Source organism: Arachis hypogaea, chromosome 14 (genome assembly GCF_003086295.3).
Source record: "Arachis hypogaea cultivar Tifrunner chromosome 14, arahy.Tifrunner.gnm2.J5K5, whole genome shotgun sequence".
Lineage (NCBI taxonomy): Eukaryota > Viridiplantae > Streptophyta > Magnoliopsida > Fabales > Fabaceae > Arachis > Arachis hypogaea.
In genome coordinates this window covers 92,316,570-92,339,571 of record NC_092049.1, presented here as the reverse complement: position 1 = coordinate 92,339,571, position 23,002 = coordinate 92,316,570, and the positions used below count along the sequence as shown (strand labels likewise).

Sequence of the window (23,002 nt, the reverse complement as noted above, 5' to 3'; positions counted from 1 at the left end):
CCTAGTCACTTCATGGGGAAGGATTAGAGTTGGTGAGAGTTGAGTTAGCCAGCAATTCCTAATTACAGATCAATACTTGAGTATCACAACTCAAGGGATCCTAATTAATTAACCCCCAAGCCAAGTTGGAAGATCTACTCCATTAACATGAATGCCATTTTCATAAATACATGGTGAGCATAAATAAAAGACAGGATAATTATAAGGAAGTAATTAAATCAAAATTACCACTAACAATGATTAACAATAACTAGACAAGTAATAAAAATAAACCTAAAAATAGTTCAATGCATTAATGAAATTCAGGAGTAACAATATCCAAACATAAATTCAATGACCAAATGAAAAAGAGTATTAAGGGAATAAAATTAAAGAAGAAGGTTATAAGAAAAATGACTCCGATTGAAGATATCAGCAACTCTCTCAAGATCCAAATCTAAACAAAACTAATAACATCAAAAACCCTAGAGAAAAGTAGGTGTTTCTCTCTCTAGAATTCAAAACTAATCTAAAATTAAAGTGAAAAGTGAAGTGTGTCCAGTCTCAGCTCCATCCCTCCCTCTAGTCTGCGTTTTTGGGCTTGAAATTGGGTCCAAATTAGCCCAGAAATCGCCCCCAGTGAGTTCTGTTAAGTGCAGCACGTGACGCTCTGTCACGCGTACGCGTCGGCCACGCGTACACGTCGATGAACTTCTACGCTGGTCACGTGTATGCGTCAGCCACGCGCTCCAGGTCACGCACACGTCAGCCATGCGTGCGTGTCGCTTCTCGCTTCTCAACTCTTTAGTTTCTTGTGTTCCTTCTACTTTAACATGCTTCATCTTTATCCTTTAATCCATTCATGCCCTGTAAACCTGAAAACACTTAACAAACACATCACGGTATCGAATGGTAATAAAGGAGAATTAAAAATTAACAATTTTAAGGCCTAGGAAGCATATTTTCAATCATAGGACAAAATTAGGAAGGAAACTTAAAAACATGCAATTTACTTGAATAAGTGTGAGAATAGTTGATAAAACCAACTCTATTCAGTCCAAAATATATCATAAAATAGTGGTTTATCAAATCTCCCCACACTTAAACATTAGCATGTTCTCATGCTAAGCTCAAGGAAACTAAAAAAGTGAAGGGAAAAAGGTGAGACTTATGCAATGCAATTTATCAATAAGAATGCAACTACATGCTAAATGTTTCTACCTACTTGGTTAAAAGTAAACAAATTCTCAAAGAACAAACATAAACTGGATTCCACTAATTCAAATCTCAAAATAAAGTACAAGTAGACCTGCAAGAAGAAAGCTCATGAAAGCCGGGAATAAAGAGTCGAGCATCGAACCCTCACTGGAAGTGTATACACTCTAATCACTCTAGTGTCTGAGGGTCAATTCTGTTGGTTCTCTACTAATCTTGCTTTCCAAGGCTTGCTCTTTTTCTAACAATCAACAAAAATTTAATGCACAAATACACATATCAAGAGGTCTTTTCAAGGGTTGTAATGAGGTTAGGGTCAAGGTAGGAATGTATTTGGTTAAGTGGACTAAAATCCAAATCCTTGATTAACCTAAACTTTTCACCTAACTTAAGACATTCCATGTCATCACAATGCAAGGCCTAGCTACCCATTAACTATTTTTCCACAAATCCATGCACCTTGATATCTTTTGGGTACAAATCATATGCATTAATTCACTTATTAGCCTTGGGACATTTTATCTCCTTTTTATTGCCTTCTCTTTTTCTTTTCTTATTATTTATAGTATTTTTTTCTTTTATTTTTCTTTTTTTTCGTTTTTTTTCAGTGAGTTAATGCAAATAATTAATGTGCTGGGTGCATGAACAAGTGCCCAAATTGTTTTCACATTTAAATATAAGAATATACAATACCCAATTTCCTTACCAAGTATTCCCCAAACCCAATTTTCCCACACTTAATTCATGTGCATCTCACTAGTCTAAACTAACCAAGGATTCAAATTAGGTACATTTATTGTTTTTCTCTTAGAGTTAGTGATGTGCTAATATAAAGAATAAATGGGGTAAAATAGGCTCAATATTGGGTTGCAAAGGAAAATGAAAGGGTAAGACCATATGGGTATGTGAGCTATAGTGAAACAAGGCCTCAATCACGTAAGTGCATGCATACATCAAACACTGGAAATATACAATCAAGCAAGACAAAGATCGCAATTTTAGAGAGAACAATACACACTAAAATAAAACATTGGTTGATAAGAAGCAACCAATCAAATAGGTTCAAAATCTCACTGGTTTTGTGTGTTCGAGCTCTAAAACCATGTTCCAAAATAAAATTCTTCAAGCAAGTTCAAAAAGTTTTAATTCAAATTAGTGAAATGCTTTAAAGTAGTGTCTTGAAAAAGAATTTATTACTTCAACCAAGTAGTACCTAAATGCAAGCAACTAACTACTTATGCAAGTTATCCTATCTAACAAAAGAAAATTAAAATATTGGTGTTGAGAGAGAGAATTGTTACCTTCGGAAGTCAGTTACCGACCTTCCCACACTTAATGCTTGGCACGATCTTCCGTGCCATCAGTGATGAGAAAACTGGGGTTGGAATCATCACTCCCACTGTCCGGTTCTTCATGGCTCTCCATGCTGCTATTTGAAGTGGATTCCGGGGTATCGGGCTCTTCTGGAGGTGGGTGAGTACAACTAACGAGCTCATTCAAGTAGTTGTATTGGTGCTTGTTGCGGCGCTCAATTTGCTCAATCCGTCGGCCTTGCCGGTCTAACTTCTCAAGGATCTCAAGTAGCAACTTATTGGTGTATGGTGGTGGTGCATGTGGTGTGGATGATGGTGGAGCAGAAGATGAAGGGGCGTCGAAGGACGGATCTTGATAAACCCATATTTTATGATGTATTTTGTGCTCAATTTAAGTGATTTATTCAATCCTTCACCCACTTATTCATGTAATTTGCATGGTTTTACTTTCCCTTCCTTATTGAGTGATATATGTGAAAAACATGTTTCTTATGCTTTAGAGATATTAAAATTAATCATCCTTTATTACCATTCGATGCCGTGATTTGTCTGTTGAGTGCTTTCAGGCTTTATAGGGCAGGAATGACTTAAAGGATGGAAAGAAGACACACAAAAATGGAAGGAAAGCACAAAAATGGAGTTTTGAAGAAAAGGGCAGCAACGCGAACGCATGGACGAAGCGGCCGAGTGCCCAGCGCGAAAAGGCAGCGACGCGGACGCGTGCCTTGAGCAGAATGCAAATGATGCGTACGCGTGAGCGAAGCCAACGCGTGATAAGGAAAACTCCCAGATGACGCGACCGCGTGAAGCGTGACCCACGCGGACGCGTGACAGACGCCACGTGCAGAAAACTGCAGAAAATGCCCCCAGCGATTTCTGAAACCCTTTTGGCCCAGATCCAAGTCCAGAAAACACATATTAGAGGTTATAAAGTGGGGGAATGCATCCATTCAAAGGGGTCGATCATTATTCACTTTTCATAATTTAGATGTAGTTCTTAGAGAGAGAGGTTCTCTCCTCTCTCTTAGGTTTTAGGATTAGGATTCCTCTTAAAGGATTTAGGATTTCAATTCTTCATCAGGTTCAATATTCCTTTTACTTTATATTTCTCTTTTGCTTTCAGATACTTTAATGCTTTTCTTTAATTACTTATGTTGCCAAATTGGCCTATGAACTCTTTAAGTTTAGATTGATTTTCTCTTTATTTGATATAAATTGAGGTATTTCAGATTTATGATTCTTATTTGACTTTTTTTATATTCTTGGCTTTAATTGATTAACTGGAGGCTCTTGAGTTATCAAACTTATCATGATTGTTAATTAATTTCTCTAATTGAATTAAATTCCACTAACTCTAGTCTTTCCTTAGGAGTTGGCTAGGACTTGGGGATCTAACTAATTAGTTCACTTGACTTTCCCTTGCTGTCGTAAAGGTTAACTAAGTGGGATTAAACTCAATTCTCATAAGAGTAACTAGGATAGGACTTCCGAATTTTCATACCTTGCGAAGAGTTTATTTTATAGTTATTTATTTATTTTACTTGTCATTTAAATTACTTGTTCCTTACTTTCAAAACCCCCAATTTACAAGACTCATAACCATTAATAAGAACACCTCCCTGCAGTTCCTTGAGAAGACGACCCGAGGTTTAAATACTTTGGTTATCAATTTTTAAGGGGTTTGTTACTTGTGACAACCAAACGTTTGTAAGAAAGGTTGATTGCTTGGTCTAGAAACTATACTTGCAACGAGAATTTATTATAACTTCTAAACCATCAATCTTCAGTTCTTCAGGTCTTCATTCCGGCTCACAGATGGCACTTGAGGTCTGATATATATTTCCCATTTAGGACAAATTCGTCATCCCTAGGAATCATGGTCCTCGTATCCCCAGCCCGATAGGAAACTCTCGATGCAGATACCAAGTCTGTAACCAATGCGGGAAAAGGTAAGTTGCTCGCAATTTGCCCCCAGCCCATAGCCTGTTGGATGAGTTGTGGCAAGTTGAGAGGCTTCTCTGTGAGAATGCACCAGACGAGAATGGCCATGTCAGCAGTGAAAGTGGACTCATGAGTGCTCAGAAATATGTAATGGGACATGATCTGTGCCCGCACTCGAGCCTCCAAAGTGAGTGCTTGGACGAAGATGCTCTTGGGTCGAGTCTGGTATTGCCCATAGATCCAATCGCTGTCAGGTTGGGCGATAACTATATGGATGCTTTAACGGATATTTTATACGCTTTTTGACATTATTTTTATATAGTTTTTAATAGTTTTTGTTTAGTTTTTATTAAGTTTTTATAGGTTTTAGTGTTAAATTCATATTTTTAGATTCTACTATGAGTTTTTGTGTTTTTGTACAATTTCAGGTATTTTCTGGCTGAAATTGAGGAGCTGGAGCAGAAGTCTTATTTAGAGACAGAGAAAGCACTGCAGATGTTGTCCGGATCTGACTTACCTGCATTCGGAAGAGTTTTTCTGGAGCTACAAAAATCCAAATGGAGCGCTCTTAACGGCTATAGAAAGAGCAGAGACCAATGTACAAACGCCCAAAGAGGACTCCCTAGCTGGCGTTCCACGCCCAAGAGACCCCATAGCACGTGGATCTCATCAAAGCTTAGCCCAAACACTCACCAAGTGGGACCCAAAAGTAGATTTTAGCACTAAAAAGACTATTTTACCTTTACTAGTCATCTGTTTAGTATTTAAAGTGTATTTTACATGATTTTCAAAAAAACAGAGACACCATACAAGTTTGCATTGTATTTCAGTATGAGTTTCCAAACCTTCTAGGGTGAGGGGAGGAGCACTGCTGAGTCCTATGAATTAATAAAAGTATTACTGTTTCTTCTTCGATACGTGTTTGATCTATCTCTAAGATGTATATCCGATCTCCATCGTGGTTAATAGGATGATCTGACAAATTAGCTCTGTTCATCACATTAAGATGAACGTGCCTGAAAAATACCCGCATCTACTTGGGTTCGTGTGAATATGTGGCCGGAAAGCACGAGCCAACACCTATGTTTTTACATCTCTCAGACGGCTAATCTACGACTTCGTTAGGGACTTCTCGAGATACCAATTCAGCTAATTTTTGGGGAGATTAGGGTCTCTGTGGTATAGGCTAGAATCCATAGAAGCAGCATTCTCTGATCTGGAAGATTCGACCTTGTCTGTGGCGTTTTGAGTAGGATCGCCAAGAGAATGAACTGCTAAAGCTTCACCCTCTTCCAGATTGAATGACCACGTGCAATGGCATTTAATTTGGAGCAGAGGAGATCAATGACCACAGAAAATGGCTTTGATCACATACAGCCTGCTATAGAAGAAGATCATTCACAAGCAAAGAAGACAGTAGTACCAGAGTTAATTCAGAAAGGAAAAGCAACTCCAACTCTCAACTCTATTCCTATCCTTTATTCCAATTTGGTATTCCTTTCACAATCAACAACCTTCTGATCTGCCTGACTAAGACCTGCAAGATAACCATATCTTGATTCAAACCACAATCCTCATGGGATTGACCCTGACTCGCTCAGGTATTACTTGGACGACACAGTGTACTTGCTGGTACTGTTGTACGAAGGTGTGGGGTTCGTGTGCACCAACGCTGTTCCAGTTAAACTGGATTGTCTGGCGCTCAAGCTGTGCCTCTTATTAGGCGTCCATCCCCTTCGGACTAAGTAAAATATCAAGTACTTTCTGAATGGCACCGTCTGAGACAGGGACTTACTTTTGGCGCACAAAGACTGACTGAAGGGTAGGCGAGTGATAGTTGGCATAGAATTCAACTTCCCAAGAGAGATTAGCTTCTCGCGGCTACCTCTTTAAGAATCTCCACTGTCTCATTTCAATACTGGGCACCACAAAGTCAACGAAGTGCGTTGGAAGAATGAGGAGGTACTCATTGTGGTAGTTTCTCTCTGCTAAGACGGGGAACATCCACTCACAATAGCGGTTACTGAATTGTGCAGAGTCTCGTGCGGGAAATTCCTTCTCTGCTTCATCAACTCAGATGATTCTCTTCACCCGCTTAGTAGGTGGCTTGACCCTCGAGGATGGTTGCGCCTTAGCCAGTGCTTTTTTGGTTCCCTTCTTTGCCGGTATCTTGTTAGAAGCCTTCTCTTTTTTCTCTCTTGATGGCCATCCTGAAAAAGGAAGAGAAAGAAGGAATATTAAATTTAGAGAGCTAAACACCGAAAGTAAGAAAGTGCAAGTGATGATGAATGCCAGAGAGAAAGAAAGTGTCTTAAATACATGGTAGCTACAACATGCAAGTAAGACACCAATTAAAATCATGAAGGCATGTCACTAACACTAGATACAAGAGGGATAAAAGCATGCAAGTAATAAGCATGAGAAGAATTGCTCAAGCATCCATAGCAACAATAATATTCACATGGAACAAAATAATGAGCACTTTTATGATAAAAATTAATGAGTACTAAGCTCAATACACATAGATTGCAAGGGTTGTGAAAAAGAAGCATTAAGGTGCAAGAATAAGATAGAAAATAAATCAAGATACTATGAGAGCTTTTTCACAAACACTTGGAGTGCAAATTAAAAATAGGAAGTAAGGTAATCAATCCAAGTGTATAGGGGACCCAAAATAAGATGCCAATTGTCAAAGTACACCTCATAACACAAACAAGCTAAGAAATAGCAAAATAATCACCCAAATAAAATTCTAATACCAAAATAAAAATGCAAGAGAAAAGAATGAAAAAGAAATTACAAATAACAAAACTAATACGCAATTAAAATAATTGAAATATGCGAATGTAAGAAACAAAAGAAAAATTAAAGAGAAGAAGAAAGTAAGAAAAGAAACCTTGAAAAGAAGATGAAAAAGGGGAGATGAATGGGAGAAAGAATGAGATAAGAGAAAAAGAAAGGAAAGGAAATTGTGGCTGCCGGAGTTGGTGGTCCGACGGTGGTGGTGGAGGGGGGAAGAGAAAGAAGGAAGAAGTAGAAAGAAAGAAAGAAGAAGAGAAGAATTAGGATTAGAAAGAGAAAAGAGGGATTAAAGAGGAAGGGGGTCTGGGCGCGCTGAATTGAGTGATTCGGCGCTTATGACGCGTGCGCATCGCCCACGCGTACGCGTGGGTAAGCCTAAATCGCAGTGACGCGTAAGCGTCGGTCATGCATACACGTGACTATTCATCGTGCCAGACGCACGATTCCAGCATAGTACCGGTACAACTCTCGGGTTATTTGTACCAGAGTGCGCCGAAAGGTCATACGACGCATGTGCGTCAGTCACGCCCACACGTGAGATGACGAAATTGCTAGTGACGCGTACGCGTGGGGTAGGTTGTGCGCCAAGCACATCACCCGCATAGTTCCAGCACAACTCTCAGGAAAAATGTACCAGAGAGCGCCAGCATCCATATGATGCGTGCGCGTCGGTGACGCTTACGTGTGGGATGCTTCATTTTTTTTAACTCAGAACAAAAGGGAAACATGCTTATGTGAAAATTAACAAAGAAAATTAATGAAATGAATATAAGCAAATAAATAAAATAGAAATATAAAAAAAAGAAGATCATACCATGGTGGGTTGCCTCCCACCTAGCACTTTTCTTTAACGCCCTTCAGTTGGATGGTCCATAGGCTCAGTCCTCTTCCTTTGCTGGATCCTTCAAGAGGAAGATCTCCAGCTCCTTGTTGTTCTTCACTTTTGCACCATGATAGAGCTTTAAACAGTGGCAATTGACTTTGTAGAAGGTAGGGCTTAAGGGGTGACTTAGGTGGACAACTCCATACGGTTTCACCTTCTCCACCATGTAGGGTCTATCCCACCTTGACCTCAGTTTGCCTGGCATAAACCTCAATCTTGTGTTGTAGAGAAGGACTTGATCCCCAGCTCTAAACTTTCTTCTCTTGATGTTCTTGTCATGTACCGCCTTCACCTTTTCTTTGTAGAGCCTTGAGTTCTCATACGCTTCCAGTTGTAATTTCCTTTCAATTCCGGATTCTCCCAATCCTGAGTTGCATTCCTTCACAGCCCAGTAAGCTTTGTGTTCTACCTCAACCGGAAGGTGACAAGCCTTTAGGTAGACTATACGGAACGGACTCATTCCGATGGGTGTCTTGTAAGCTGTCCGATAAGCCCATAGTGCATCTCCAAGCTTAGAGCTCCAGTCCCTTCGATGAGGTTTAACAATCTTCTCGAGTATGTGCTTGATCTCTCTATTAGACACCTCGGCTTGCCCATTGGTTTGAAGATGGTAAGCCGTCGCCACCTTGTGAATGATGCCATGTTTCTTCATCAAACCTGTCATTCTTCTGTTACAAAAATGAGAGCCTTGATCACTCACGATTGCTCGTGGTAATCAAAAGCGATAAATAATATTATTCCTAACAAAAGAAACAACCATGTTAGCATCATCAGTATGGTTAGGAATTGCTTCCACCCATTTAGAAACATAATCAACAGCTAACAGAATGTATAAGAAACCATTTGAGTTTGGAAATGGACCCATGAAGTCAATACCCCAAACATAAAAAATTTCACAAAACAACATGAGTTGTTGGGGCATCTCATCCCTCTTGGATATGTTTCCAAACCTCTGGCATTGGTGGCAAGAGTCACAGAAAATATTAGCATCCTTAAAAAGTGTGGGTCACCAAAATCCGCAGTCTAAAATTTTTCTTGCTGTTCTTTGAGGGTCAAAGTGTCCACCACTCTCTGAAGAGTGGCATGCCTCTAAAATTGACTGGATTTCAGACTGTGGAACACACCTTCTGATTATTTGGTCAGCACCACATCTCTACAAATATGGGTCATCCCATATGTAATAGTTGGACTCGCTCTTGAGATTGTCCTTTTGATGCCTAGAAAAAATTAGAGGAAAGGTGCGACTAACCAAAGAATTAGCTATGGGTGCATACCAAGGAACCACCTCAGATATTGCTTGCAAGCTATCAAGTAGAAATGCATCATTGATAGGAGTGGAGTCACTTTTAATATGTTCTAGGCGACTCAAGTGGCCTGCCACCAAATTTTGGGAACCACTCCTATCTTTGATCTCTAAATCAAACTCTTGCAATAACAATATCCAACAGATTAACCTTGGTTTAGACTCTTTCTTAGCTAACAAATATTTCAAAGTCGCATGGTCTGAATATACTACCACTTTGGTTCCAAGTAGATAAGCCCGGAATTTATCCAAAGCAAAACAATGGCTAATAGTTCCTTTTCAGTGGTAGTATAATTAGACTCGGCACTATCTAAAGTTTTAGAAGTATAAGCAATAATGTAAGGATCCTTACCTTCATGCTGAGCCAGCGCCGCTCCTATCGCATAGTTAGATGCGTCGCACATGATCTCAAACGGCCTACTCCAGTCAGGCCCTCTCACAATAGGAGCTTGGGTCAAAGCAATCTTCAGCTTGTCAAATGCTTCCATTTAGTTTTCACTCAAGTCAAACTCTACGTCTTTCTGCAGCAGATGGGAAAGCGGTAGCGCAACCTTACTGAAGTCCTTGATATACCAGAAATAACATCAACCTTTGCAGGATCAACAGATATACCAGTATTAGAAAAGACATGGCCTAGAACAATACCTTATTTTACCATAAAATGACATTTTTCAAAATTAAGTACAAGGTTTGAACTAGCACATCTTTCTAATACTCTGACAAGATTATCCAAACAAAGGTCAAAGGAATCACCATAGACACTAAAGTCATTCATAAATACTTCCATACAATGCTCAAGAAGATCTGAGAAGATACTCATCATGCACCTTTGAAACGTAGCCGGTGCATTACATAAACCAAAAGGCATTCTCTTATATGCATACGTTCCAAAGGGGCATGTAAAAGTTATTTTCTCCTGATCTTCTGGAGCAATATGGATCTAAAAATAACCAGTATAACCATCTAGAAAGTAATAGTGTGATTTACCTGACAGGCGATCAAGCATTTGATCGATGAAAGGTAGTGGATAGTGATCCTTGCGAGTGGCCAAGTTCAAGCTCCTGTAGTCAATGCACACTCTCCAGGAATTTTGCACCCTTGTAGCCATGAGTTCCCCATTCTCATTTTCCTCTATTGTGACGCCAGACTTCTTCGAAACCACTTGTATTGGACTAACACATTCACTATCCGAGATTGGATAGATAATGTCGGCTTCAAGCGGTTGGGTCACTTCCTTTTTCAAAACTTCCAGAATTGTGGGCTTTAACCGCTTTTGAGGTTGAAGGATAGGCATGGCTCCCTCATCTAGAAAAATGCGGTGCTCACAGACTTGATGGCTTATACCTACTATGTCCGCCAAACTCCACCCAATAGCTTTCTTGTTTCTTCTCAGTACATTAAGCAGTTGCTCCTCTTGTTGGGAAGTAAGCTTCTTTGCAATGATCACTGGGAGCTTTTGATTGTCTTCAAGATAAGCATACTTGAGGTGAGGTGAAAGGGGCTTTAACTCCATGTTCAGCTCATGGCTTCGCACTTGATTATCCGAAACTACGAGAGGTGGCAACGTGTCTTCAGTATACTCAGGGGGCTCCCCCACACTTGCACCTTGAACCATGTTCTTCTCATCAACTGTCCCTTGGTGAACTTCAGCCACAGTTTCATCAATAATATCACATTGGAAGATGGAGTGGTCTTCTGGTGGGTGCTTCATAGCTTTATCAAAGTTGAAACTCACTGCTCTTCCATCTATCTCAAAGGAGTAGGTACTCGAGAAGGCATCCAATTTAAACCGAGAGATCTTCAAGAACGGCCTTCCAAGAAAGATAGATGATGGTCTTCTTGAGTCATTAGGGAGCATCTCTGGAATGTAGAAATCAATAGGAAAAATCAGCCCCTTAATGCTCACCAAGACGTCTTCCGCAATACCAACCACTGAGATTATGCTTTTATCTGCCAACACAAAACGGGCTGTCGACCTTTTCAACGGTGGAAGCTTCAAAGCATCATATATAGATAATGTCATAATGCTAACACAGGCACCTAAGTCATACATGCAATCAACAAACTATACGCCACCTATAGTGCAAGTAACCATACAAGGACCAGGATCACCACATTTCTCTAGTATAGCACCCATCAAAGCAGAAATCGAGCTACCCAAAGGAATAGTTTCTAAATCATGGATCTTTTCCTTATTCATGCAAAAATCCTTTAGAAACTTAGCATACTTAGGAACTTGATGAATAGCATCAAAAAGGGGAATAGTTACTGATGAGCGAATATTTTATACGCTTTTTGACATCATTTTCATATAGTTTTTAGTAGTTTTTATTTAGTTTTTATTACGTTTTTATAGGTTCTAGTGTTAAATTTACATTTTTGGATTCTACTATGAGTTTTTATATTTTTGGACAATTTCAGGTATTTTCTGGCTGAAATTGAGGAGATGGAGTAGAAGTCTGATTCAGAGACAGAGAAAGCACTACAGATGCTGTCCAAATCTGACCTGCCTGCATTTGGAAGAGCTTCTCTGGAGCTACAGAAGTCTAAATGGAGCGTTCTTAATGGGTATGGAAAGATGACTTCCAGAGCTTTCCAGAAATATATAGTAGTCTATATTTTGCTTCGGATTAGAAGGCCCAAAACTGGCATCCAACACCAGCCATCTGACCAGTTCTGGCGTCCAGCGCCAAAAAGGGATTCCAAGCTGGAGTCCAATGCCCGAAAAGGTGTCAGGACTGAAGTTCAACGCCCAAGGAAGCCTAAGCACGTGGATTTCATCAAAGCTCAGCCCAAACACTCACTAAGTTTGCCCCATAAGTGGATTTTAGCACTAATTAGACTGTTTTGCCATTACTAGTCATCTATTTAGGATTTAATGGATTATGTTTATGTAATTCGAACTGGACATCAGATCTTTTACACTATTTTCGAGTTTTACATTGTATTTTACTTCAGTATGACTTTCTAAACCTCCTAGGTTGAGGGGAGGAGCCCTACTAACTCCTATGAATTAATAAAAGTATTATTGTTTCTTCTTCGATCCGTGTTTGATCTATCTCTAAGATGTATATCCGATCTTCATCATGGTGAATAGGATGATCTAACCAATTAGCTATGTTCATCACATTAAGACTAACGTTCCTGACAAACACGCGTGTCTACTTGGGTTCGTGTGAGTACCTGGAAAAAAAGCACGAGCCAACAGCTAAGTTTATACATCTCTCAGACGGTTAATCCACGACGTCGTTGGGGACTTCTCGAGACACCAGTTCAGTCGATTTCCATGGAAATTAGGGTCCTGTGGTATAGGCTAGAATCCAAAGAAGCAGCGTTCTCTGACCCAAAAGATTCGACCTTGTCTGTGGCGCTTTGAGTAGGATCGCCAAGAGAATGACTTGCTAGAGCTTCACCCTCCCAAGAAAGAGACAACTGTGCAACACCTAGTGTGCCAACCTTCTCTTTCTGTGGAGAGCTCTGCAAAGCCCCCAAATATCAATTCTAAGTTTGGTGTTGGGCAGCTCTCAACAAGCTCTAAGCACAAAGGTACTAAAAAGAAAGTACCTAAAGGCTAGAGGAACAAGAAAGTTCCAACTGAAGGCTTCTCACCTAGTATGAGAGTTGTCTTCACTAAGAACCCAGTCCTACCATATACAGTGATCCGTGTCCTATCTCTAGATCATGTAGAGCTCATTCATTAGAGGACAGGAAGAAAATTCACTGTCAGGGGCGAAAATCTGAGCCCTTACTCACCTCCTTAAGGAGCTAAAGGTCAAGCTAGTGACTAAAAGAGCACTTGTTGGGAGGCCACCCAACTTTACTCAACTTTTTATTTTATTTTCATTTCCATTTTTTATTTTATTTTTCTTTCAGTCTTAGAGTCATGATCATGTGCATCAGTCAAGAGACAGAATTCACAGCAGTGAAAACAGAACACTTCGTAAAGAGTGTTAAAGTTGAACGCCAGTAAGGAAGCTGGTATGCGAAATTGTTACTCAGGTTGTGAATTATTGTTCGAAATTGATTCCCTGGAGATGGCACCAAAAACGGATGCACAGAACCATGGTCTAAACATATCTTCACAACTTTTCATAACTAACCAGCAAGTGCACTGGGTCGTCCAAGTAATAAACCTTACGTGAGTAAGGGTCGATCCCACGGAGATTGTTGGTATGAAGCAAGCTATGGTCACCTTGTAAATCTCAGTCAGGCGGATATAAAATAGTTATGGAGTTTTCGAAATTAATACTAAAATAAGGATAGAAATACTTATGTAAATCATTGGTGAGAATTTCAGATAAGCGTATGGAGATGCATTCATTCCTCTGAACCTCTGCTTTCCTGCTGTCTTCATCCAATCAGTCTTACTCCTTTCTATGGCTGGCTTTATGTAAGGATGTCACCGGTGCCAATGGCTACTTTCAATCCTCTCGGGAAAATGGTCCAAATGCTCTGTCACAGCACGGCTAATCGTCTGGAGGCATCACCCTTGTCGTTGGTTGCATCCTATTCCTCTCTGTGAAAATGGTCCGATGCGCTGTCACTGCATGGCTAATCATCTTGGAGGTTTTCGATCATACTGGAATAGAATTTACTATCCTTTTGCGTCTGTCACTACGCCCAGCACTCACGAGTTTGAAGTTCATCACAGTCATTCAATCCCAGAGTCCTACTCGGAATACCACGGACAAGGTTTAGACTTTCCGGACTCTCATGAATGCCGCCATCAATCTAGCTTATACCACGAAGATTCTGATTAAGAGATCTAAGAGATACTCATTCAATCTAATGTAGAACGGAAGTGGTTGTCAGGCACGCGTTCATAGGGAATGATGATGATTGGCACGTTCATCACATTCAGGTTGAAGTGCGAATGAATATCTTAGAAGCGAAATAAGATGAATTGAATAGAAAACAGTAGTACTTTGCATTAATCCTTGAGGAACAGCAGAGCTCCACACCTTAATCTATGGAGTGCAGAAACTCTACCGTTGAAAATACATAAGTGATAATGAAGTTCATTGGTCTCGGCCCCAGAAGGGAACTGGAGTAACCAAGACTTGATCACATGATCAAAATACAATCCAGGATGTCTAATACAATAGTAAAAAGTCCTATTTATAATAAACTAGCTACTAGGGTTTACAGAAGTAAGTAATTGATGCATAAATCCACTTCCAGGGCCCACTTGGTGTGTGCTTGGGCTGAGCTTGAGTGTTGCACGTGTAGAGGTCCTTCTTGGAGTTGAACGCCAGCTTTTGTGCCAGTTTGGGCGTTGAACTCCACTTTGCAACTTGTTTCTGACGCTGGACGCCAGAATTGGGCAGAGAGCTGGCATTGAATGCCAGTTTGCGTCATCTAAACTCAGGCAAAGTATGGACTATTATATATTGCTGGAAAGCCCTGGATGTCTACTTTCCAATGCAATTAGAAGCGTGCCATTTTGAGTTCTGTAGCTCCAGAAAGTTTACTTTGAGTGCAGGGAGGTCAGAATCCAACAGCATCAGCAGTCCTTCTTCAACCTCTGAATCTGATTTTTGCTCAAGTCTCTCAATTTCAGCCAGAAAATACCTGAAATCACAGAAAAACACACAAACTCATAGTAAAGTCCAGAAATGTGAATTTAACATAAAAACTAATGAAAACATCCCTAAAAGTAACTAGATTCTACTAAAAACATACTAAAAACAATGCCAAAAAGCGTATAAATTATCCGCTCATCACAACACCAAACTTAAATTGTTGCTTGTCCCCAAGCAACTGAAAATCAAGTAGGATAAAAAGAAGAGAATATACTATAAATTCCAAACTATCAATGAAACATAGCTCCAATCAGATGAGCGGGACTTGTAGCTTTTTGCCTCTTGAATAGTTTTGGCATTTCACTTTATCCATTGAGGTTCAGAATGATTGGCTTCTATAGGAACTCAGAGTTCAGATAGTGTTATTGATTCTCCTAGTTCAGTATGATGATTCTTGAACACAGCTTCTTTATGAGTCTTGGCTGTGGCCCTAAGCACTTTGTTTTCCAATATTACCACCGGATACATAAATGCCACAGACACATAATTGGGTGAACCTTTTCAGATTGTGACTCAGCTTTGCTAAAGTCCCCAATTAGAGGTGTCCAGGGTTCTTAAGCACACTCTTTTTTTGCTTTGGACCTTGACTTTAACCGCTCAGTCTCAAGTTTTCACTTGACACCTACACGCCACAAGCACATGGTTAGGGACAGCTTGGTTTAGCTGCTTAGGCCAGGATTTTATTCCTTTAGGCCCTCCTATCCACTGATGCTCAAAGCCTTGGGATTCTCTTTATTTACCCTTGCTTTTTGGTTTTAAGGGTTATTGGCTTTTTGCTCTTGCCTCTTGGTTTTAAGAGCTTTGGCTTTTTCTGCTTGCTTTTTCTTTTTCTTTCTATTTTCTTTTTTTTCGCCTGTTTTTTTTTCTGCAAGCTTTGTTCTTTGCTGCTTTTTCTTGCTTCAAGAATCATTTTTATGACTTTTCAGATTATCAAATAACATGTTTCCTTGTCATCATTCTTTCAAGAGCCAACATATTTAACATTCTTAAACAACAACTTCAAAAGACATATGCACTGTTCAAGCATTCATTCAGAAAACAAGAAGCATTGTCACCACATCAATATGATTAAACTAAGTTCAAGGATAAATTCGAAACTCCTGTACTTCTTGTTCTTTTGAATTAAAACATTTTTCATTTAAGAGAGGTGATGGATTCATAGGACATTCATAACTTTAAGACATAGTTACTAACTACTAATGATCATGTAATGAAGACATAAACACAGATAAGCACTTAACATAGAAAACGAAAAACAGAGAATGTAAGAACAAGGAATGAGTCCACCTTAGTGATGGTGGCGTTTTCTTCTTGAGGAACCAATGATGTCCTTGAGCTCTTCTATGTCTCTTCCTTGTCTTTGTTGCTCCTCCCTCATTGCTTTTTGATCTTCTCTAATTTCATGAAGGATGATGGAGTGTTCTTGATGTTCCACCCTTAATTGTCCCATGTTGGAACTTAATTCTCCTAGGGAGGTGTTGATTTTCTCCCAAAAATTCTGTGGAGGCAAGTGCATCCCTTGATGTATCTCAGGGATTTCTTGATGATGAGCTTCTTCATGTGCCTGTTGAGATTCATGAATGTGCTCTCTTGTTTGCTCCATCCTTTTCTTAGTGATGGGCTTGTGAGATGAATCTTTCCATCTCCCATGGCTCAGAGGTGGAAGCATTTGTCTTCCTTTTCCTCTTTCTTGAGGTTTCTCTGGCCTTAGGTGCCATTAATGGTAATGGAAAAACAAAAAGCTTATGCTTTTACCACACCAAACTTAGAATATTGCTCGCCCTCGAGCAAGAGAAGAAAGAATAGATGAAGAAGAAGAAGATATGGAGGAGATAGAGGGATGTGTGTATGGATGTGAGTGGTGAATGGATGACAGAAGGAATGACCATGAATGGAGAGAGAGAGGGTGAGGTGGGTGGGGATCCTGTGAGATTCACAGATCCGGAGATGATCCTGTGGGGTCCACAGATCCTGAGGTGTTCAAGGAATTACAACATTGCACCAAATTAGGCATGTAAAATGCCCTTGCACACAACTCTGGGTGTTCAGCGCCAGGTTGGTGCCCATTTTGGGCGTTCAACACCCATTTGTTGCCTATTTCTGGCGTTGAACACCAGAACCATGCTTGTTCTGGGTGTTCAGCGCCAGCTCTTCTCCAGGGTGCAGTTCTGGCGTTCAGCTCCCAGATGCTGTCCATTTTGGGCGTTCAGTGCCCAGATACTGCCCATTTTGGGCGTTCAGCGCCAGAACCATGCTCTGTTCTGGCGTTGAACGCCAGACAGGTGCTTCCTCCAGGGTGTGATTTTTCTTTCGCTGTTTTTGATTCTGTTTCTAAATTTTTCGTTTATTTTGTGACTCCACATGATCATGAACCTAAGAAAACATGAAAAACAAAAACAAAATTAGATAAATAAACATTGGGTTGCCTCCCAACAAGTGCTTCTTTAATGTCAATAGCTTGACAGTGGGCTCTCATGGAGCCTCACAGATGTGCAGAGCTTTGTTGAGACCTCCCAACACCAAACTTGGAGTTTGGATATGGGGGTTTGACACCAAAATTAGAGTTTGGTTGTGGCCTCCCAACACCAAACTTAGAGTTTGACTGTGGGGGCTTTGGTTGACTCTGCTTTGAGAGAAGCTTTTTCTGCTTCCTCTCCATGGATGCAGAGAGAGATCCTTGAGTTGTAAACACCAGGTTGTCCTTATTTAATTGAAGGATCAATTCTCCTCTGTCCACATCTATCACAGCTCTTGCTGTGGCTAGGAAAGGTCTTCCTAGGATGATGGATTCATCCTCTTCCTTTCCAGTATCCAGGACTATGAAATCAGCAGGGATGTAAAGGCCTTCAACCTTTACTAACACGTCCTCTACTTGTCCATAAGCCTATTTTCTTGAATTGTCTGCCATCTCTAATGAGATTTTAGCAGCTTGCACCCCATAGATTCCCAGTTTCTCTATTACAGAGAGGGGCATGAGGTTTATTCCTGAACCAAGGTCACACAGAGCCTTAAAGATCATGGTGCCTATGGTACAAGGTATTATAAACTTTCCAGGATCCTGTCTCTTCTGAGGCAACGTCAGTTGATCCAGATTACTTAGTTCATTGGTGAACAAGGGAGGTTCATCTTCCCAAGTTTCAATACCAAATAATTTGGCATTTAGCTTCATGATTGCACCAAGGAACTTGGCAGCTTGCTCTTCAGTAACATCCTCATTCTCTTCAGAAGAAGAATACTCATCAGAGCTCATGAATGGCATAAGGAGGTTCAATGGAATCTCTATGGTCTCCAGATGAGTCTCAGATTCCTTAGGTTCCTCAGAGGGAAGCTCCTTATTGATCACTGGACGTCCCAGGAGGTCTTCCTCCTTGGGATTCACGTCCTTCTCTTCTCTTATGGGTTCGGCCATGGTAATTAATTCAATGGCCTTGCACTCTCCTTTTGGATTCTCTTCTGTATTGCTTGGGAGAGTACTAGGAGGGATTTCAGTGATCCTTTTACTCAGCTGGCCCACTTGTGCTTCCAAATTTCTAATGGAAGACCTTGTTTCATTCATGAAACTCACAGTGGCCTTAGATAGATCAGAGACTGAATTTGCTAAGCTAGATGGATTCTGCTCAGAATTCACTGTCTGTTGCTGAGTGGATGATGGAAAAGGCTTGCTATTGCTAAACCTGTTTCTTCCACCATTATTAAAGCCTTGTTGAGGCTTTTGATCCTTCCATGAGAGATTTGGGTGATTTCTCCATGATGGATTGTAGGTGTTTCCATATGGTTCACCCATGTATTTTAACTCTGCTATTGTAGGGTTCTCAGGATCATAAGCTTCTTCTTCAGAAGATGCCTCTTGAGTACTGTTGGATGCAGCTTGCATTCCATTCAAACTCTGAGAAATCATATTGACTTGCTGAGTCAATATTTTATTCTGAGCCAATATGGCATTCAGAGTATCAATTTTAAGAACTCCCTTCTTCATAGGCGTCCCATTACTCACAGGATTCCTCTCAGAAGTGTACATAAACTGGTTATTAGCAACCATGTCAATGAGTTCTTGAGCTTCTGCAGGCGTTTTCTTTAGGTGAATGGATCCACCTGCAGAAGTATCCAATGACATCTTTGATAGCTCAGATAAACCATCATAGAATATATCCAGGATGGTCCATTCTGAAAGCATGTCAGAAGGACACTTTTTGGTCAGCTGCTTGTATCTTTCCCAAGCTTCATAGAGGGATTCACCTTCTTTCTGTCTGAAGGTTTGAACATCAGCTCTAAGCTTGCTCAGCTTTTGAGGAGGAAAGAACTTGGCTAAGAAAGCCGTGACCAGCTTATCCCAAGAGTTCAAGCTGTCTTTGGGTTGAGAGTCCAACCACACTCTAGCTCTGTCTCTTACAGCAAAAGGGAAAAGCATGAGCCTGTAGACTTCAGGATCTACTCCATTAGTCTTAACAGTATCACATATCTGCAAGAATTCAGTTAAGAACTGAAAAGGATCTTCAGATGGAAGTCCATGAAACTTGCAGTTCTACTGCATCAGAGAAACTAATTGAGGTTTCAGCTCAAAGTTGTTTGCTCCAATGGCAGGAATGGAGATGCTTCTTCCATGTAAATTGGAATTTGGTGCAGTAAAGTCACCAAGCATCCTCCTTGCATTATTATTATTTTCGGCTGCCATCTCCTCTTCCTGTTCGAAAATTTCTGAGAGGTTATCTCTGGATTGTTGTAATTTAGCTTCTCTTAGTTTCCTCTTCAGAGTCCTTTCAGGTTCTGGATCTGCTTCAACAAGAATATTCTTGTCCTTGCTCCTGCTCATATGACAAAGAAGAGGGCACAGAAAAAAATAATAATAATAATAATAGGGATCCTTTATACCACAGTATAGAGGTCCCTGTGTGAGTAGAAGAAAAGAAGAAGAAAAAATTCGAACACAAATGGAAGAGGGGGTTCAAATTTGGTGAGTGATGTGAGGAAGAGATGTTAGTAGATGAATAAATAATTAGAATGAGATGAGAGAGGGAGAATTTCGAAAATAATTTTTGAAAAAGAGTTAGTGATTTTCGAAAATAGTTTTTTTGAAAAAGGTTAGTAATTTTCGAAAATAAAAAAAATCAAAAATTAAAATAATTAGTTAATTAAAAAGAATTTTTTGAAAAAGAGGGAAGATATTTTCGAAAATTAGAGAGAGAGAGAGAGAGTTAGTTAGGTGGTTTTGAAAAGGATAAGAAACAAACAAAAAGTTAGTTAGTTAGTTGAAACAAATTTTGAAAAGATAAGAAGTTAGGAAGTTAGAAAAGATATTTTGCAATCACTTTTTTTTGAAAAAGGTAAGATAAGAAGATATTTTTGAAAAGATATGATAGAAATTAGTTTTTGAAAAAGATTTGATTTTTTTAAAATCTCAATTAATGACTTAATTCACAAGAAATCACAAGATATGATTCTAGAACTTAAAGTTTGAATCTTTCTTAACAAGTAAGTAACAAACTTAAAATTTTTGAATCAAAACATTAATTGGTGATGTTATTTTCGAAAATATGATGTAAAATTAAGAAAAAGATTTTTGAGAAATATTTTTGAAATTTTCGAAAATAACTAAGAAAAATGAAAAAGATTTGATTTTTGAAAAAGATTTTGAAAAAGATAAGATTTTTAAATTGAAAATTTGATTTGACTCATAAGAAACAATTGAATTTTGAAAATTTTTGAAAAAGTCAATCCAAATTTTCGAATTTTATGAGAGAAAAAAGGAAAGATAATTTTTTTGATTTTTGAATTTTTATGATGAGAGAGAAAAACAAGAAAAATGATGCAATGCATGAAAGTTATGGATCAAAACAATGAATGCATGCAAGAATGCTATGAATGTCAAGATGAACACCAAGAACACTATGAAGATCATGATGAACATCAAGAACATATTTTTGAAAAATTTTTAATGCAAAGAAAACATGCAAGACACCAAACTTAGAATTCTTTAATGCTTAGACATAAAGAATTCAGGAATGCATATGAAAAACAAGAAAAGACACAAAACATGCAGATGCAAAGATCAAACAAGAAGACTTACCAAGAACAACTTGAAGATCATGAAGAACACTATGAATGCATGAATTTTTTCGAAAAATGCAAGATGAACATGCAATTGACACCAAACTTATAACATGACTCAAGACTCAAACAAGAAACACAAAAAATATTTTTGATTTTTATGATTTTCTAATTTTTTTGTATTTTTTTCGAAAATCATTTTGAAAAAGAAAAATAAGGATTCCAAAATTTTTAATATGAATTTTAGGAATCTTATGCTCTTTAGACTAAAGCTCCAATCAAAGGGTTAGGCATGGCTTAATAGCCAGCCAAGCTTTAGTATGTAACTCAGACATGACATGGCTGACATGCCCTATCCAGAAGAATTAGACATGGCTTTACAGCCAGCCAGACTTCAACATGCTTCATGAAACACTAGAATTCATTCTTAAAAATTCTGAAGAAAAATATATTTTTTTGAAAACATTTTTATTTTAAAAATTTTTTTCGAAAACAAGGGAGAAATTTTTAAAAGGGATTTTTTGAAAGATTTTTGAAAACTTTTTGAAAAGAAAACGAAAAGAAAGTTACCCAATCTGAGCAACAAGATGAACCGTCAGTTGTCCAAACTCGAACAATCCCCAGCAACGGCGCCAAAAACTTGGTATGCGAAATTGTTACTCAGGTTGTGAATTATTGTTCGAAATTGATTCCCTGGCGATGGCACCAAAAACGGATGCACAGAACCATGGTCTAAACATATCTTCACAACTTCGCATAACTAACCAGCAAGTGCACTGGGTCGTCCAAGTAATAAACCTTACGTGAGTAAGGGTCGATCCCACGGAGATTGTTGGTATGAAGCAAGCTATGGTCACCTTGTAAATCTCAATCAGGCGGATATAAAATAGTTATGGAGTTTTCGAAATTAATACTAAAATAAGGATAGAAATACTTATGTAAATCATTGGTGAGAATTTCAGATAAGCGTATAGAGATGCATTCATTCCTCTGAACCTCTGCTTTCCTACTGTCTTCATCCAATCAGTCTTACTCCTTTCTATGGCTGGCTTTATGTAAGGATGTCACCGGTGCCAATGGCTACTTTCAATCCTCTCGGTAAAATGGTCCAAATGCTCTGTCATAGCACGGCTAATCGTCTGGAGGCATCACCCTTGTCGATGGTTGCATCCTATTCCTCTCTGTGAAAATGGTCCGATGCGCTGTCACTGCATGGCTAATCATCTTGGAGGTTCTCGATCATACAGGAATAGAATTTACTATCCTTTTGCGTCTGTCACTACGCCCAGCACTCACGAGTTTGGAGTTCGTCACAGTCATTCAATCCCAGAGTCCTACTCGGAATACCACGGACAAGGTTTAGACTTTCCGGACTCTCATGAATGCCGCCATCAATCTAGCTTATACCACGAAGATTCTGATTAAGAGATCTAAGAGATACTCATTCAATCTAATGTAGAACGGAAGTGGTTGTCAGGCACGTGTTCATAGGGAATGATGATGATTGTCACGTTCATCACATTCAGGTTGAAGTGCGAATGAATATCTTAGAAGCGAAATAAGATGAATTGAATAGAAAACAGTAGTACTTTGCATTAATCCTTGAGGAACAGCAGAGCTCCACACCTTAATCTATGGAGTGCAGAAACTCTACCGTTGAAAATACATAAGTGATAATGGAGTTCATTGGTCTTGGCCCCAGAGGGGAACCGGAGTAACCAAGACTTGATCACAGGATCAAAATACAATCCAGGATGTCTAATACAATAGTAAAAAGTCCTATTTATAATAAACTAGCTACTAGGGTTTACAGAAGTAAGTAATTGATGCATAAATCCACTTCTGGGGCCCACTTGGTGTGTGCTTGGGCTGAGCTTGAGTGTTGCACGTGTAGAGGTCCTTCTTGGAGTTGAACGCCAGCTTTTGTGCCAGTTTGGGC

The 23,002-nt window shown here is 39.4% G+C and overlaps 1 protein-coding gene and 1 non-coding gene across 2 annotated transcripts; one reads left to right on the top strand and one right to left on the bottom strand.

The window, feature by feature from the left end:
• Positions 1 to 8,128: 8,128 nt before the first annotated feature.
• On the bottom strand, positions 8,129 to 8,797 carry LOC112742754 (uncharacterized). The gene has a single exon (XM_025791983.1). The coding sequence runs from the start codon at positions 8,795 to 8,797 to the stop codon at positions 8,129 to 8,131; it is 669 nt and encodes a 222-aa protein (XP_025647768.1).
• Positions 8,798 to 19,186: 10,389 nt separating this feature from the next.
• Positions 19,187 to 19,294, top strand: LOC112745702 (small nucleolar RNA R71). The gene has a single exon (XR_003173616.1). It is a non-coding gene; the product is annotated as a small nucleolar RNA R71 (small nucleolar RNA).
• The last annotated feature ends 3,708 nt before the right edge of the window (positions 19,295 to 23,002 follow it).

Coding starts and splice junctions, on each gene's coding strand:
- LOC112742754 (XM_025791983.1), bottom strand. CDS start 8,797: ATGACAGGTTTGATGAAGAAACATGGCATCATTCACAAGGTGGCGACG.